We start from the raw sequence: 18173 nt of genomic DNA on the forward strand, positions 1-18173 counted from the left end.
AGGGCCACAATTATATTTTCTTAGTCCTATAAATAAAATTGTTAAAATTTTTCCTAGCTAGGTTATCTTTTTCTTCTCTAAAACGTTCTTGGTGATAATGAGCAATTTTAGAAGTTTTTCTATATTTACATAATCTCACTTGCTATAATGGCCCAATTAGACCCATACTCCCACTATAATAGCCTAGATCATTCTATAGCAGCTTCTTAGCCCAAATCGACTACCTTTTTTTCATCCAATTTCTTTTAGCTCAGTCGACAAACAAATAAGTCAACCTACTTATTCTTTCTCATCCCCAATTATAAAAGGATATGATAACCTAGTGACAAGAGACCGTTTGATTTTAGAAAACCCTTATAGCCCCACTTCTTTTCCTAACTATTCTAAATCAGATAGAATTGTTCTCCATTTTCTTTACCATATTCCACAATAAACAAGGTATGAGAGATTGATTTTGTCTCGTTATTATCAATCATTGCCCTTTTTTTCTTTATCCACAGGTCTTAGATAAATTTCCTAAAAATTTAAAGTGAATTAGAAAAACATAATTATATATAATAAGTAAGAGCTAATTGGTTGAAAATTGGTTGAAAAAAGGATAAATATAAACTCTTCTAACATGATTTTGAAGACTAGGAAAGCACTTAATAGAATAGGTTAAAGGCTGTATTTTGATGCACTCTTGTATTTCCTTCTTATTTGTCTTGTCAATGTCCATCGATCTTCACAATCCTTTACTTAAAAGACAAAATTCTCTACTTAAAAACAAAGTACATTATAAAAAAGAAGACAATTAAACATAATCAATAAATTAGAAAGAAAAAAAAGACAAGTAAACACAAAATTTGAATGTTAATCTATCCTCACTGCATCAAAAACAAAGCACGTTAGGAAAGAACAAGACAATTAAACATAATCAATAATTAGGAAAACAAATAAACAATTAACACAAAATGAGGTTGTTTCAATAAACCCTCAATTGATCCTAAATGAAAACATACATCAATAAGAATAATAAAGACAACAACTTTATCTTCTACAACATCCTAGCACCCTATACTCAAAATTAAAGTGAAATCAAAATAAATTAACAACAAATATTAAAAATGATACTTGTCTCAAACAACAACTAGCCATAAAAAAAAAATAGAAAACTGGAACATACCATAAAGATGAGAGTATTTTTTAGGAAATCAAATAATATAAAGAATTACAATAGTAACAATTACACAACATCAACCATAATGTAGTGATATTTTTCTTCCTCTATTATGTCTTTTTTTTAGCAAGTATTAAGTCATCTTAGGGAATAATACAAAACATTCCCTTTTATCTAACTTTCCCTCAAGCTCAGGCAGTAGATAGGGCTAAACATGCAATCCAATAGTTGTTGTTTTGATAGTGGAATAACGTCTATTTTTCTTCTGATGGCATCCACCGGTCGTTATTGATTCAATACTGGCGAATGCCCAATAACAAACTTAAAATTAAGTAATTCAATAATAATATTAATACTATAATAATGATTAATAAAAGCGAGACTTGCAACAATCTTTTTGATCTTGAGTGTCAAGAAGGAACTTTTTGCTTACTCATATAAATTTAGTCTGAAAAATCAAATAAGGGCAAGACAAAGATATCATTAATTATTATTGACATGTATGTCAAGCAACCGAGAACACATTTGTGTTACAAACATCTCAATATTGTTTTAAATCTGGTAATCTTCAATGTGTTGATGAAATAAGAGAGAAATTAATTGTATGTGTTTATGGAAGTGAATTGTCAGGAAAACAACTATTTACAAGCATTTCATACAATTCAATTCAATTTATTTAAAGTGTGTTTTGTTGCCCCCACAAGACTATTATAAGACTTATTGAAAATCTTGCACCTAATTTCTTTTGAGATGTATAAATGATGATAAGAACAAGTATCGTTGGACTTGTTGGGGAAACCTTTATTATACTCTGACACTACACTAAAATGATTTCAGTGGCAAAACATATATTGGACTTACTACTTACCTTAAAAGTTTGGCCTCACAGGTACCATCTTAAACCTAGAGCTAGGGGTGTATAAAATCGAACCGAAAACCAAATCAAATCGGAAAAAGAATTCGACTAGTGGTTTGGTTTGACTTGGTTTGGTATTGGAAAAAAAACTCATCTATATTTGGGTTGGTTTGGTTTTAACTTAAAAAAATCAACCCGAGATCAAACCAACCCGACATTATATATGTAGTTTTAAAATTTTATTTATACATAAAAATATTTACTTTGATATAATTTTAAAATATTTCTTATATTATTTCATAGTTTTTATCTTTTAATATAATATTTCAAGTTTAAAACTTAGAATTTGAAATGGTCCAATAAAGATTATAGTTCATAGATGTTGATAATCATAATAAAACTTAAATCAAAATCAAATTAATACTTATGCAAAAACAAAATCAATTCAACACTAAGAATGACAATAATATTGAATATTTGTTCTTTAGTTTTACATTGGTTCATTATGACTTTGCAATACTTATTTTATATGATGATTTCATTATTATTTTTTATTGAATATTTTAGTGTCATCAATACTCATCTCATATTTTGTGTTATTTTCTTAAGAAACACCTTAGATAATTGTAATTTGGTTGGACTAAAGAAAAATTTGGAGCACAAGTTAATTATATGTTTGTATGCAAACTTTACCCAAAAAAACAAAAATCTGAAAAAATCCGAGGTTTATTAGTTTGGTTTGATTTATAAATTTAAAAATTCGACACACAATGGTTTGGTTTGGTATTTGAAAAACCCGAACCAACTTGAGGTTTAAAAAACTCGAAAAAAATCCAAATTTTATTAGTTTGGTTTGGTTTATAAATTTAAAAATTTTACACAAATAATTTGGTTTGATATTTGAAAAACCCGAACCAACCTGGTCATGTACACCCCTTCCTAGAGCATAATCCCCTCATAATTTGTGGAGCACAATAGTATGGCTCATCCCAAAAAACAGGATGAATAATATGTTTTCACCTTTCTGATTTGTTAACCAAAAAAAAAATTATTGTTCCAATTTATAAGCTTACTAGGCATACCGTATTGGTAAACTCTTGTTATTCATCTACAAAACAATTATTGTTCCAATTTATAAGCTTACTAGGCATACCGTATTGGTAAAGTCTTGTTATTCATCTACTTTCACATGTTGTTAGGGTTTTGCCTTGACTTTCTTACTTTATTTGAAATTTATTTTTTCCTTAAAGGAAAGTCAAAGTATTACCATAAATGCTTGACCTTTTCCTGAAAGGAAAAAATAATTTTCTTCCATATTTGATTTATTTTTTCCTTAAAGGAAAAGTTTGGAACTCTATAATTGAAAACCTCTCTTCTCATATCAAGAACAACAATAGCATCAACAATGTAGTCGTTTAGAGAGTTTTGTTTATGGGAAGATTTTTCTCTCTACAGTTTCTATTCTTTTTATTAGTTATTAATTATGTAGGCCCATTGGTTATATCATATAATAATATTATGTCTTTTAGTATAGTTTTATGTGTCATCTAATTTATCTCCATATAATTTACAATTGTAAGCTTTCGTGAACGCCATAATCACTTTCGAACCCAACACATATTTCAATAGGACTTAGGAGTTTCATGACATATCCATAGAGTCTCCCTATTCTGAACTTGAAAACTAAGCTAAAACCAACGTAAAACTAACTGATGTATGATAGTGAAGTCAGAGTGAAAGGCTTGGAACTATTGTAGGGATGATAATCTGAACTATATTTCATTCAACAAATTTCTACTATATTTACAAAAACAATATAGTAGAAATGACCTATCGTTTATTTGAAGTTTTTGAAATAAAGCATAGGATTCTGTGATGAAAATACGGTTATTATTTGGTATACCTTGCCAGTTGTTTTCTTTGCTACTACTAGGTGTGGACTAATTGTTGCAATTATTAAAAAAAAAATTAGATGTTGAAATGATTTTTATGAATAAATAAGTATAGTTTTAACTTTTATATATGTTATATAATGTTTGTGTATCAAATAAAAATTTGTGACTAAAGATAAAGTGGATAAATAACTTCGTCCATTTCATTTCAAAATAAATCACAAATGGGCGATGTCAAAATGGACACTTTTTGGAATCATTATTAAAAGAGACACTTTCTAAAAATATATACTTCACCCACAAATGGATGAACTATCACAAATGAACTTAACTCCGTCTGTTTCATCCCAAAATAAATCACAAATAATTTAAGATAGTTTCACAAATGGGTGAATTGCAATTTTTTTTTGTTAGCTTTTCACGTAAAGCCTATATCATACGTAAATTTTAATTGTAATGTGAAGTCTATTTGATTAATAAAATAGCGAGTTTTCTCAACAATAAAAGTAAAAAAAAAAAACTGAGAACTTTTTTCATAAAATAAATTATACTATTTATCTGCTTACATCAATCGTAAAAAATTATTGAGGTTGGCAGGGACAAAAATTACTCTTATAATCGGTTTTCCTACATAAATATTTAAAATGTGAAAACCTTAAATATTTATAATTTATTTTGGGATGTAACAGTTCAACCACAAGTGGGTGAAATATCCATTTTGGTGTATATATTTATAGAGAGGGTCCCTTTTAATACATGGTGCCCAAAAAGTGTCTGTTTTGATATCAAACTCAATATGATCCTATGCCATCTATGGATTCATTTGTAAAAATACGGACAGATTCAAATTCAAATCAATTAAGTAATAATAAATATTACAAATATCTCATGTCCATACACAGTTTGCATGCTATTACACAGTGGAGGATTTATCTAGTGCGTACAATTATGCAGCAGATAGTAATGCTAGTATAACACACTTCCCCTATAGTACAAATTTGCAAACAGCATATCATGAACCAACTATCTGATGCACCCAGGGACAGAGCTAGAGGGACGGAAAGGGGTTCATCCGAACCTTATATAAGGTTAAATTTTTTTCATGTATTAAGTGAAAATCGTGTACCCGCCACTAGGTGCACCCACTGACTCTAACTACTGGATTGGCCTTTATAACCATGACCTGTAAAGCTTGCATCTTTCAAAGCATCCTTACATAAGCTTGCTAGCAGTTTATCACCACCATCTGTTGCCTAGACTAAAAAGGATAAATTTAGCTTCTCAGTTCTTAACTACAGAAACTAAAAAACAAAAATTGGCAACAGCATCAACAATAGAATTTAAAAAAGGGTCAAGCAAATATCGAAGAACGGGTCTAAAGCTACTGAATTGCAACTGAAAGACTATAATTTCTCAGTCGTTTTCACTATAACAAAGATAAGGGTTGAGCCAGTTACTACTGAATGGTCGAAAGCTACTGATCTGCAACTAAAGGATGACAATTTCAACACCATCAAGAAAAGGGTAGAGCTAGTTAAAAAGAAATATTGAATTGCAACTAAAAGACTACAACTTTGCAACAGTTTTCACAATAAAAAGAAAGGCTCAAAAGGGTCGAACCAGTTACTAGTGAATGGTCGAAAGCTACTGATAAGCAACCAAAGGACAACAATATCAACGATACCAATAAAAGGGTCAACGCATATGATATACATGGTCAAAATATTTTTTTACTGAAGTGAAATACCCAACATGAGATCACCATTCTGTTGTCTAAAGCTACTGAACTGCAACTAAAAGACTACAACTTTGCAGCAGTTTTCACTATAACAAGAAAATGGTCGAGCCAGTTACTAGTGAAAATGGTTGAAAACTACTGATATACAACTAAAGAACAACAATTTCAACAGTTTCAAGAAAAGGGTCAAGCCAAATATCAATGAATGGTCGAAATATTTATACTGAAGTGAAAGTACTGAACTGAGTAAGCTATTGAAATGCAACTAAAAGATTAGAACTTTGAGGCAGTTTTCACTAAAACTAGAAAAGGATCTCGAGCCAGTTACTAGTGGAATGATCGAAAACTACTGATATGCAACTAAGGAAAATAATTTCAACAACATCAAGAAAAATGGTCAAGTAATATATCAATGAATGGTCAAAAAAAGATACAGGAAGTGCAATAACCCACTCGGGTTGTTGTTGTTATTGTTGGAATCATCATTTTGTTGTCTAAAGCTACTGAATCGCAACTAAAAGACTAGAACTTTGCAGCAGTTTTCACAAACAAGAAAAGGGTCAAGCCAGTTACTAGAATTGGTTGAAAACTACTGATATGCAACTAAAGGAGCAATTTTTACAACATCAAGAAAAGGATCAAGCTATATATCAAAGAATGGTCAAAAATTTTGATACTGAAGTGAAATATCCAACCTGAATTGCTGTTGGAATCATCCTTTTGCTGAGAATCTTTTCCAAAATCTATATTATGTGAGTTCTTTAAGGCGCGGCAATGTGCTAAGGGTTTTAAGTGCAAATTCTCTCGTGATCTGAATGTTCAGCGAAAAGGAGAGAAGATGGATATTTCAGCGATAAGCGTGATGAAGGTGGTTAAGCAACAAAAACATTAGATGAAAAGGAAACTATGGACGATTGGAGAAGGTTGTGGCATCAAAAAGTCAGGAGTATAACAAGAACAAACCAATTGACATTGTAAGCGTTGTCCTTTTCCAAAATATACCTTGTACTGTACATGCTCCACAATATTCCAACTAAACCGTAAAGACAAACTAACTATGAAGAGAGCAATTTACTAGTAATGATGTTCAACATTGACAAGAGTTGTTAAACAAAGCCAAAAGGATGCACAGACTTCGCATCACTATATGTCCAAACCTCCCTTCACCTACATAAAAGCACACGAGAGAGTTAGTAACTTGCAAATGCTGAAACTTAATCATTCTTTAAGCAATGAAGAAGTAGATCAGGTTTTCCAAAACAATTTCCAGGTTCCCGTAATCAAAACCGAGTATCATTCTTTACATTTGTTTTCTCGCACAACACATGGAAAAACAGCAAAGAGGAAGAATGAAAAATTATTTGATTTGACAACATGAAAGTTACATAATAATAATAATGACAAAGCAAAAATGAGCATTCATAATGTGATAGGTTAACAGAATCATTTTCGGACTGTAATTAGTTGAGCGTTTTATTTTCTCTTTTATTGAAAATCAAGAGGTTAACAACATAGTACAAATTATTTGAAAACACAAAAACATTCATATCGATCCACAGAGATTTCAAATGTTACCTAGTAGGAAAGCGAGCTCTTGAATAAAGTTATAAGACATTTTTAAAAGCGGAGAGAGTGTGGAGATCACAAATACATGACATCAAATCAAATTAATATCTTTAACTGAATCCTATGTCAAATAGTGTCACCAAGTTAGACACAAAGCTAAAAGAACTGAAGTTGTAATTCATTCTATGAGATATTTAAAGTTTAGAACAAAAAGGAAGGTATAGCATATCTCATTACCCTTGGCCTAACAATTGGGAACTCCAAAGATTTATTTATATGTTCCACCACCTTAGCTTGAAAATATTCATCCTCGCCATTTTTGACCGAAAAGGTAATATAGAAAATGAAGCCTTGACAGCCACCTTCATTAACCTTGAGAATACGATCGACCTCATATTTAGTGCCCTAAAATGATGGAATATAGAGGAACCTCATTAGCTTTCTAAAGAAAACAAGGAAAATAATAATGGGAAGTGTGAGTAGAGCTTACATTGTTCGTATTGTACTGCTCAAGTGCCTTTGCACAATAACCTTTCAACATTTCAACATTAGCAGGAGTGTCTAAGTAGTTAGTCATGGGGTAGATGCTAGTTATTGGACACGAACCGGGATAATCTTTAATGTCAAATCCCTATCAAAGTAAAAAAAAATTAGAAACAAGTATGTTTGTTCTGTTGAAAAAAATGATATTTTTTTCCAATAAAAGTGTTTTGTTTTACTGAGAAGAATCAACAATGAGCTGAACAATAGCAACAACAACAACAAGTAGAGATATGAATCTAAAATTCTCCATAAACTATGATAATCATAGAGCAAATAGAGAAAAGATACCTCACTCTCACGAATCTGCTGGAAGTACCTATCCCAAACAGCTTTATCCGCCTTTTTTTCACCGGGACCGACAGGGCAATATAAATCTTCAATTGCTTCATCGATATCCCAGTCGGGAAGGCTTGTATCTGAAAGAGAGTATGGTAAAGGTTGCTCACTTTCGCAATCGCTGGATTCTCCATCTTCCTCATCCACTTTTTGTTTCTTCAACGACGGCGGACAATCCGATTCGCTTGAGGATCCTCCGTCATGCCGCGGCGGCAGCGGCGATTGTGGCGGCGGCGACGACATGAACTGCTCGGAGGTAAACCTAAACTTTAATTTTACCCCAAAACTGTTAAACAATCAATTTCAGAATTAACAAACGCAGTTAAAGTAGACGTAAATTTTAATTTAACCCCAAAACTTATTTGTGGTTTCTCATAAATAATTATCGTATTTATAGAGTTATAATTATTAAATTTTCCTTATTTGTAAATTGTAATAGGTAAAAGTTACCAAATTTTACTTCTTAAAAAAAATTAAGGGGCTAAACATATATTTAGATATACGTATAAGGGATTCAAATTAAAATAACTTAATCCATGACAAAGTATAAGAAAATTACTTTTAGTTTTATAAATAATCAAAAGACTTTTCATAGGCAATTTGTGGCAAAAGATACCAATTTCAATAATTTAAGGATATTTTAGGCCCTTCTCCGTATACATTTTTGTAATTTTGGACAAAGTGGGTTGATGGGTATCTTTCGCCTTTCATTTGATACGCACTTTGATGCAAAATAGGCACGTGATTAGACATTTAGCTATGTGAGAAATCGAACCCTCATTGATAATTAATCAATTAAACTATGAAAATTCCCCTTTCAATAGCTATTAGACCTTGTTTTAAAAAATTAAGAATATTAATTATTGTATAAAATAATTAAGTTTTGAAGACACATTTTGATGCATTACATACTTGGTATAATTTCACAAGTGGAGGAGTGTGGAAATGGTAGAGTGTACAAGTTTACTCTATCCTATGAAGGTATAGAGGTTGTTTCCAATTGACTAAGTATAACATATTAAATTAGATATGAAAATAATGGGGAAAAAAAAACAATAACAGTACCAAATAATATGATAACCAAAGAAAAGAACATGATGAGTAATACTAAAATCGAAGAGTAAGATAACAAGAAAATAATTAACAATACAAAGAAGAAAAACTAGGCAATGCTCAACCATCTATTAACCTTATATCCTAATTATCGACATCCATAGAGTATCGAGGATTCATGTAGCTAAATACAATTAGCTTTTTGATTTTGAGGATTGTTGTGTGATTTCTCATATTGGAGGAATATAGCCGACCTCAACTTGCTTGTATTTGAGGCGCAATTGCGGATTCATCATATCCTAACATGTTTAGATTGAGTTTGAGGCATAGTTGTTGTAGTACATAATTATTCAAACTAAACAATAGAGACAAACTAACTAAGAAGAGAGCAATTTACTAGTAATGATGTCCAACATTGACAAGAGTTGTTAACACAAAGCCAAAAGGATGCACAGACTTCACATTACTATATGTCCAAACCTCCCTTCACCTACATAAAAACACACAAGAGAGTTAGTAACTTGCAAATGCTGAAACTTAATCATTCTTTAAGCAATCAAGAAGTAGATCAGGTTTTCCAAAACAGTGTCACCATGTTAGACACAAAGCTAAAAGAACTGAAGTTGTAATTCATTCAATGAGATATTTAAAGTTTAGAAACAAATAGAAAGGTATAGCATATCTCATTACCCTTGGCCTAACAATTGGGAAATCCAAAGATTTATCTATATCTCGCACCACCTTAGCTTGAAAATATTCATCCTCGCCATTTTTGACTGAAAAGGTAATATAAAAAGTGAAGTCTTGTCCATTAACCTTGAGAATACGGTCGACCTCATATTTAGTGCCCTAAAATGAATGAATATAGAGGAACCTTATCAGCTTTCTAGAGAAAACAAGGAAAAAGATAATGGGAAGTGTGAGTAGAGCTTACATTGTTGACATTGTACTGCTCAAGTGCCTTTGCAGCATAAACCTTCAACTTTTCAACCTCAGCAGGATATTCTAAGTATTTAGTCATGGGGTAAATGGTAGTAAGAGCACCCGAACCGGGATAATCTTTAATATCAAATCCCTAAAAACAAAAAACTCAATCAATTAAACATAAATATGTTTGTTCTAAAAGTAAGTTTTTTTTTTTAATCCATGTTGGAGGTCTCAAATTCAAAACTCCTTGTCAGCGAAAGGAAGGGGTTTGCCTTATGAGTCGAATTCGTCGCATCAGGCTTGTCTAGTGCGGGTTACTTCTCATATATGGTTTGCGAGCTATTGCATAGGAGCAAGGTTTACCCTGTGCGCTCCCAAAGGATAGCGACTGCGAATTTTCTTTGTCGTAAAAAAAAAAAAAAAAGTATTTTTTCCCAACAAAGTGTTTCATCTTAATAATAAGAATCAGCAATCAGTAAAAAGGCAACAAACTCTGAGCTGAACATTCAACAAAAAGAAGCAACAACAAGTAGAGATATAGAGCAAATAGTTATGGATGGAGAGAAAAGATACCTCACTCTCACGGATCTGCTGCAAGTACCTATACCAAACAGATTTATCCACCTTTTTATCATTGGGATCGATAGGGCAAAATAAATCTTCCATTAATTCTTCGATATCCCAGTCGGGAAGGCTTATATCTGAAAGAGGGGATAAAGGTTGCTCACTTTCGCAATCGCTGGAAACTCCATCTTCCTCATCCACTTTTTGTTTCTTCAACGACGGCAGACAATCCGATTCGCTTGAGGATCCTCCGTATTGCCACGGCAGAGGCGATTGTGGCAGTGGAGGCGGCGGCGACGATGATTGTGGCGGAGGCGACGACATGAACTGATCGGAAGTAAACGTAAATTTTAATTTTACCCCAAAACTGTTAAAAAATCAATTTCAGAATTAACCTAACACCGTTAAAGTAGACGTAAATTTTAATTTAACCCCAAAACTTATTTTTGATTTCTCATAAATAATTATCATATTTATAAAGTTATAATTATTTAATTTTCCTTATTTGTAAATTAAAATAACTCAACCCACGACAAAGTGTTAGAAAATTACTTTTAGTTTTATAAATATTCAAAAGACTTTTAATAAGTGTAAAAATGTAAATATATGAAACATGTATCTTAATAAAACATGAACACTATGAAGACTACACTTACAAATTTATTAGCAGTGAGGAAATAATTGAATTTTCATTCTTTATTAAAAAAAAATTAAATATACAACATTGTCATTTGCTATTTATTGTTAATTCTTTTTTTTTAATAATAAGTTATATATAGAGATATTACTTAATTTAAACAAAATTTAGTTGTTACTAAAATTCTATTAAGGTTAGTTTCTCTATTATGTACTATCAACAATATTTTTCTGTCTGAAATATCAAAAAATTATGATAATTAAACGTTTGTTACTTAACGATTCTTTTAAACAAAATGATGGTTTCTCATCTCTAGATTAAAAAAAATTGATATATAGTATTGAGGAGTATCTGCCGTCAAACTTCTTATATGAACAAGAGAATAAGATTAGTTGTTTATAAGTTAAACCTAGAGCTTAATCCCTTGAAAATACATTGCTTATAAATAATAGATAATGATATTTTGATTAGATATGGCTTCACATATTGAAGAATTTATTTTTTAGATGATACTTTCAATTAAAAAAATTGTTCTTGAAGTCTCAAACTTAATATTTCTGATTAAGAGTGGACAGATCATCACAATAATTCCATTACAGTCCATATTAATCTAATATTTTTTTACCATGTTCATAAATCGCCCCCTCCTATCCCAAATAAGTGATTTAGATTTTGACCTACTTAATAAAAACTGTATGATTGCATTAATTATGAGGATCATTTGACTAAGGTACTCTATATATATTTTCTCAAATTACACTCTGTATATATCTTTAAGATAGTAGACTTGAACAAAAAACATAATGTCTTTTTGATATTCTAAAATGATATTTATTTTTGGCCAGAAAATATATAGGAGACTAAGTTTTGTATCAGAGACAACACTAGAAGAAGTGTTAATTCATTCTATAGGATATTTAAAGTAAAGAAACAAAAAGGAATGTATAGCAAATTTCATTACCCTTGGCCTAACAATCGGGAAATTCAAAGATTGATTTATATGTCGCACTAGCTTAGCTTGAAAATATTCATTCTCGCTTATTTTTTACCAAAAAGGTAATATAGAAAATGAAGTATTGACATCTACCTCCATTAACGTCCTTGAGAATATGGTCAAACTCATTTTAGTGCCCTAAAATAAATTTAGAGGAACCTTATCAGTTTTCTAAAAAAAAAAGGAAAAAGATAATGGAAAGTGTGAGTAAAGCTTTACATTGTTCTCATTGTAGTGCTCAAGTGCTTTTGCAGCATAACTCTTCTACATTCAACATGAGCAGGAGCTTTTATGTATTATGAAAAAATAAATTTGACTCACTTATGAAAAAAACATGTAAACATGGTTCCCTAATGGAACTCACACGTTAGTGTATCAACACAATATCCGAGCCAACTAGAGTTAGTAATCATATTAGACAAGGTATCTGAACCAATCGTTAGTATTCCTGTATCGGCTTGGTACCCGAGCCAACCAGCAATCACAAAAAAATCATGCACAATCACAATGAACAATAACCCTTGGAATTCACAAGTCATATAGCATGTTCATTGCATGAGATTATCAACATATATAATGGTATTTTATATGCTTCCCATTTCAGGACTTTTCCATGTGAATTGCAGTAAATAAATCGAGATCAAATATTCTTGAGATTAGCCAAGGTCTTATACCCTTAAATCCTCATAAATCTGAATTTTTTACACCTTAAAATGAATTCAAGTCATCCCAAGGGCCAAAATTATATTTTCTTAGGCCTAGAAATCGAACTACAAAAATAGAGGATCAGATTTTATGAAGATTTTTTATGAATATATGTTGAAATTTTCCCTAGAATTTCCTTTTTCTTCTTCAAAACGTTCTTGAGTGATAATGAGAGATTTTGGAAGTTTTATTTTCTATAGCAACCTCGCAGCCCGAATCGACTACCTTTTTTTTTCCACCGGATAGACATTTGAGATCACTAGAAAAATAGAATAGATACAATGTTATTTATGACAACAAAAGATATAATATTACATAAAATTAAAATCACTACATATACACAACTAAAATAATGTTATTGAGTACTTCCTGAAAAAAGTATCATAGGCAAGTATTGAATTTTCAGGCCTTAAGATGTGCTATTTCTTTCGTCTTTTTGTCATGACAAGAAATTCAAATCAAACTATTAAAACTTTTGCCCACTTAATTCTTCTGGCCACAAAACAAAAATGGAAGAGGAAGTGAGTGGCTAAAAATCCTCAAATTGCTAAAAATCAAGAGTTCTTCACATTCAAAAAACAATAACTAGCCGTAAAAGAAAAATAGAAAACTAGAACAGACCATAAAGATGAGAGTTTTTTTTTAGGAGATTAAATAATATAAAGAATTACAATACTAACAATTACACATACCGAATCAGGTGGACATTTGCAATTACTTCTTTCCATAATGTAGTGATATTTTTCTTCCTCTATTATGACTTGTTTCTTAGCAAATATGTAAGTCATCTTACGGGATAATACAAAACATTCCTTTTTTTTATCTAGATTTCCCTCAAGCTCAGACATTGGATAGTGTTTAAAGGTGCAATTCAATAGTTTGTTGTTTTGATAGTGGAATAACCTCTCATTTTCTTATAATGGCATCCACCGTCGTTATTGATCCTTTTCTTCTTAAATATAGATTTTCAAATTTGTCCCTTTTTACTGACAATAGAAAATCTTAACGGCCTTTGAAATGGGAAAAAAATAGGGAAAATACATAAAAACACCCTCGAACTTGGCAGCAAAACTCACTTTAGCACCTTAACTTTACGGGTAATTAATTATCCCCCTAAACTTATTTCAAGTGAATTTAATAGCACTTTACACATACAATACCAGTTTCATACTTATGGGTGAAATGCGCGCGCGCCACTTAAGCGCTCTATGCCACATCGATGACATGTCGGATAATTGAAAAAAAAATACTTTTTCTATATTTTTATTTCACTACATTTTTAAAATTTTTTATTTTCACTATTCACCCATCATCTTCATTATTTCATTTGGGTCAATTTCTTAACCTCTAAAATTCTGACCAATTCATTCTATTTTCATTACTTTGTAATGATTTATTATTATTTCCATTAATCTCTTTTTTCAGCTAGGTGAAGCTTCAACTTACATCAACAATGGCGCTTTCAGATTTGTGCAAAATCAGTGTGCTTAACTTTTTAGATTTATTGTTAATTTTCTTGTTTAACTTCCTAATACATATCCAGGTATAGAATAAGTAATGTTTAAAGTTAGATGATTAATTATTTTTTAAGGTTCTGACACTTTGTTAATTCTTTATTAATCAAATCATAGTTGAAATTTTTTAAAGATTTGCTATTTTGATTTGAAATTTTTCTCTTTTATTATAAATATAAACTACTTAGAAGAAGGAGAAAATCGGAGATAAAGGATGCATAGAGGAACGAGAGGAGAGGGTGTGCAAGTTGTGAGGAAGAAGAAATAATTAAAAAAAAAAGAAGAAATGAGTTGGGTTTGGGGTGATGGGTGCAAGGAAGAAGAAGAAGAAATGGGAAAAAATTGTATTGGCTGGAAAGGGGAAAAAAGGGCCCCATGTAATTTATTTTTTCTTTATTTACGCGCTGATGTTTTTGAAATTTGTCACGTCAGTCATTCGGGTGATATTAAATTCACTTGAAATAAGATTAGGGGGGTAAACAATTACCCGTAAAGTTGAAGTGTTAAAGTAAGTTTTGCTGCCAAGTTCAAGGGTGTTTTTATGTATTTTTCCAAAAAAATATAATATGTCAAAGGCTAAGAAAAAGAAAGAAAACGAAATTAAATATATTATTAGTACAAAAAAAGTCGGAAAAAAAGGCGAAAGGATCTCATCATCAATACACATTGCGTCTCTCTCGGTTCCCTCTTATATTTATCTCCAAATAATTTCCAAATTATGTTTTGAGTTTTAGAATTTGTTTTTTCTTAATCACACTATTTTCTACATTTTTTTTTTTTTTGGAAAGAAGAGTTCAACAAAGGTGAGAATGATGTTTTTTTATTTTACGTGTTTATGTTCATGTCATGATGTTTTTATTTTGAAGCATGTCTTTTTTTCATTAGTTTGATATCCATTTTAGGGTTCGATTAATCAAAATTTGTAACAAAATCCACTTTGGGATAAACGTTCCTCCAGTTTCGACCTCTCTGGTTAATGACGATAGATACTTAGTAGAAGCATGTATATGAACTATATATAGGAAATGTGAATAGATTCGATCCTTTGAATTAAATTTTTGAAATGACTATGAATTTAATCTTCATTTCGCAAGAATTTTCTAGTTTTACATGTTCATTTTCTTGTGATTGTATTAGATTTTCTGTTATTTATAGCAAAATAATAATAATTATTGTTTTGGAATTCAAATTGAACTTTTAAGTTGTATAGTAGTGTTAACCTGTATTAGGTTGATTTTTCGTATAGTCAATCAACTTACAGTCATTACGTTTTATAGTTATTATTTTCTAAAATCACTTTCTTTATTGTAGAAAATTAGAATAAAAAAGAAACATGACTTTCTGAGATAAATGAATTAGTGTTCCTAGAACATCTTTTCTTGAAAACAAGTGACTTTCTTACTTATTATCTCAAGAACGGTTATATATATCTATCAAAACAAAATGAGGTTGGAATGGGGTAGGGAGTGGGGGTTAGAGGATGGCAAGGACGAGATAGAAAATTTGGAAAATGTTTTCATTAGCCTTGTTTTTCAGTTGTTGATAACTTTTTACTTGTTTGAAAGTTTTAGAAAATGGCTGACGTTGAGGATATTCAACCTCTTGTTTGTGACAATGGGACTGGCATGGTTAAGGTAACAAATTTGCTTTGCAAATGTCATCGTTTTTAATCTACTTTGTGAATATACAATTTGATGTTGTATATCTTTTCTTCTTCCAGGCAGGATTTGCTGGAGATGATGCACCTAGGGCTGTTTTTCCTAGCATTGTTGGGCGTCCGCGTCATGCTGGAGTGATGGTAGGAATGGGACAGAAGGATGCATATGTTGGTGATGAGGCTCAGTCGAAACGTGGTATTCTTACACTAAAGTATCCAATTGAACATGGCATAGTGAATAATTGGGATGACATGGAGAAGATTTGGCATCATACATTCTATAATGAACTTCGAGTTGCTCCAGAAGAACATCCTGTTTTGCTTACTGAAGCACCTCTCAACCCTAAGGCTAATCGCGAGAAAATGACTCAGATAATGTTTGAAACATTCAATGCCCCAGCAATGTATGTTGCTATTCAAGCTGTTCTGTCTTTGTATGCTAGTGGACGTACAACTGGTAAGATATATTTACTTTCTTTGTTTCGAATGTTAATTTGCCTTTCGTGCTTCTATGTTTTCTTCCTTTATCGTTTTCCCCCTTTTTATAATGATTTGCTGCACTTCAGTGAAAGGTCTTTCTAGATGTAAATAGTGAATTGTAGTCAAATATGATTCATGTTTTCTTACAGGTATTGTGCTGGATTCTGGAGATGGTGTGAGCCACACAGTTCCTATATATGAAGGTTATGCACTACCTCATGCCATCCTACGTCTCGACCTTGCTGGTCGTGACCTTACTGAGTACATGGTGAAGATTCTTACTGAACGCGGATACTCTTTCACTACTACTGCTGAGAAGGAAATTGTAAGGGATGTGAAGGAGAAATTGGCATACCTTGCTCTTGATTTTGAGCAGGAACTTGAGACAACCAAGACAGGGTCTGCTGTAGAGAAGAACTATGAACTGCCTGATGGACAAGTAATTACTATTGGTGCTGAGCGTTTTCGATGTCCTGAAGTTCTTTATCAACCTTCTTTGATCGGAATGGAAGCTGCTGGAATTCATGAGACGACGTATAATTCTATAATGAAATGTGATGTTGATATTAGAAAGGATTTGTATGGGAACATTGTGCTTAGTGGTGGCTCGACTATGTTTCCTGGCATTGCTGATAGAATGAGCAAGGAGATTCAAGCCTTAGCACCAAGTAGCATGAAGATCAAAGTGGTTGCTCCCCCTGAAAGGAAGTATAGTGTCTGGATTGGAGGTTCAATTTTGGCATCCCTCAGTACCTTCCAACAGGTGAGCATTTTCCTTCCTTTATTTTTACTAGCTCGACTAATCTGGATTCACACTGTAATAACCCCCCACTATGGAGGGTCTTACCCGACCTACCATAGAGGGACATTTCTTTCATTTGTTTGGGTTTAATAACCTAGTTCCCGAAACCCACTAGCTCGACTAATTTGGATTCATGCCATAAAAATTCCAGTATATGGGGTTTTGCCCACCCTACCGAAGTGAAGCATTTTCCTTCATTTTTTTGGTTTAACCACCTGGTTCCCGAAACCTACACTAGCTCGACCAATTTGGATTCGGATCGTAGAAAACCATTATGGGCTTTTTTTGGGCTCCTACCAAAAAGGGGTATTTTCCTTCATTGTTATACATGTGTGTTTGATTTTTAACTAATTGAGTTATTTATCTTTTTGTTGATAATGATGATGACTAACATATTTATCATTGTTTGGATTTGTAGATGTGGATTGCTAAGGCAGAGTATGATGAGTCTGGCCCCTCCATTGTGCATAGGAAGTGCTTCTAATCAAAACAAATGTGGAGTCTGGGTTCAACATTTGAGTTTCTGATGGCAATTTTAGTCCTATTCTTTTTGTTTTCTTGGTGACTCGAACTAATAATCTTTGAATTCGAGACAGAGAATACTTACTATTTGAGCAACCCTTCTTGTCACTTGGGTTAATTGGTCGTTGGAGTTAATTCATTACTTACTAGGAGTATTAATCAATTGTAACTGGTCTAGAACATCATCAAATATTAATTTGTGATAGACCTTGAAGCTATTTTCTTAAC

At 31.8% G+C, this 18173-nt stretch overlaps 3 protein-coding genes across 3 annotated transcripts; 1 reads left to right on the forward strand and 2 right to left on the reverse strand.

Moving 5' to 3' along the window:
* Positions 1–6604: 6604 nt before the first annotated feature.
* LOC125850150 (uncharacterized) lies at positions 6605–8333 on the reverse strand. The gene is made up of 4 exons (XM_049530041.1): positions 8043–8333; positions 7702–7842; positions 7449–7616; positions 6605–6812 (listed from the first exon to the last, which is right to left on the reverse strand). Exons 1-4 carry the CDS (start codon positions 8331–8333, stop codon positions 6789–6791), a joined length of 624 nt encoding a protein of 207 aa, XP_049385998.1. The 3' UTR covers positions 6605–6788.
* Positions 8334–9509: 1176 nt separating this feature from the next.
* LOC125850149 (uncharacterized) lies at positions 9510–11023 on the reverse strand. Its single transcript, XM_049530040.1, has 4 exons — positions 10644–11023; positions 10078–10218; positions 9834–9992; positions 9510–9633 (listed from the first exon to the last, which is right to left on the reverse strand). Exons 1-4 carry the CDS (start codon positions 10956–10958, stop codon positions 9610–9612), a joined length of 639 nt encoding a protein of 212 aa, XP_049385997.1. The 5' UTR covers positions 10959–11023; the 3' UTR covers positions 9510–9609.
* A 4958-nt stretch (positions 11024–15981) lies between these two features.
* On the forward strand, positions 15982–17917 carry LOC125850152 (actin-71). The gene is made up of 4 exons (XM_049530045.1): positions 15982–16118; positions 16205–16598; positions 16771–17384; positions 17842–17917. The coding sequence occupies exons 1-4, from the start codon at positions 16059–16061 to the stop codon at positions 17905–17907; spliced, it is 1134 nt and encodes a 377-aa protein (XP_049386002.1). The 5' UTR covers positions 15982–16058; the 3' UTR covers positions 17908–17917.
* Positions 17918–18173: the final 256 nt, after the last annotated feature.

Source organism: Solanum stenotomum, unplaced genomic scaffold (genome assembly GCF_019186545.1).
Source record: "Solanum stenotomum isolate F172 unplaced genomic scaffold, ASM1918654v1 scaffold14321, whole genome shotgun sequence".
In the NCBI taxonomy this organism is placed as follows: domain Eukaryota; kingdom Viridiplantae; phylum Streptophyta; class Magnoliopsida; order Solanales; family Solanaceae; genus Solanum; species Solanum stenotomum.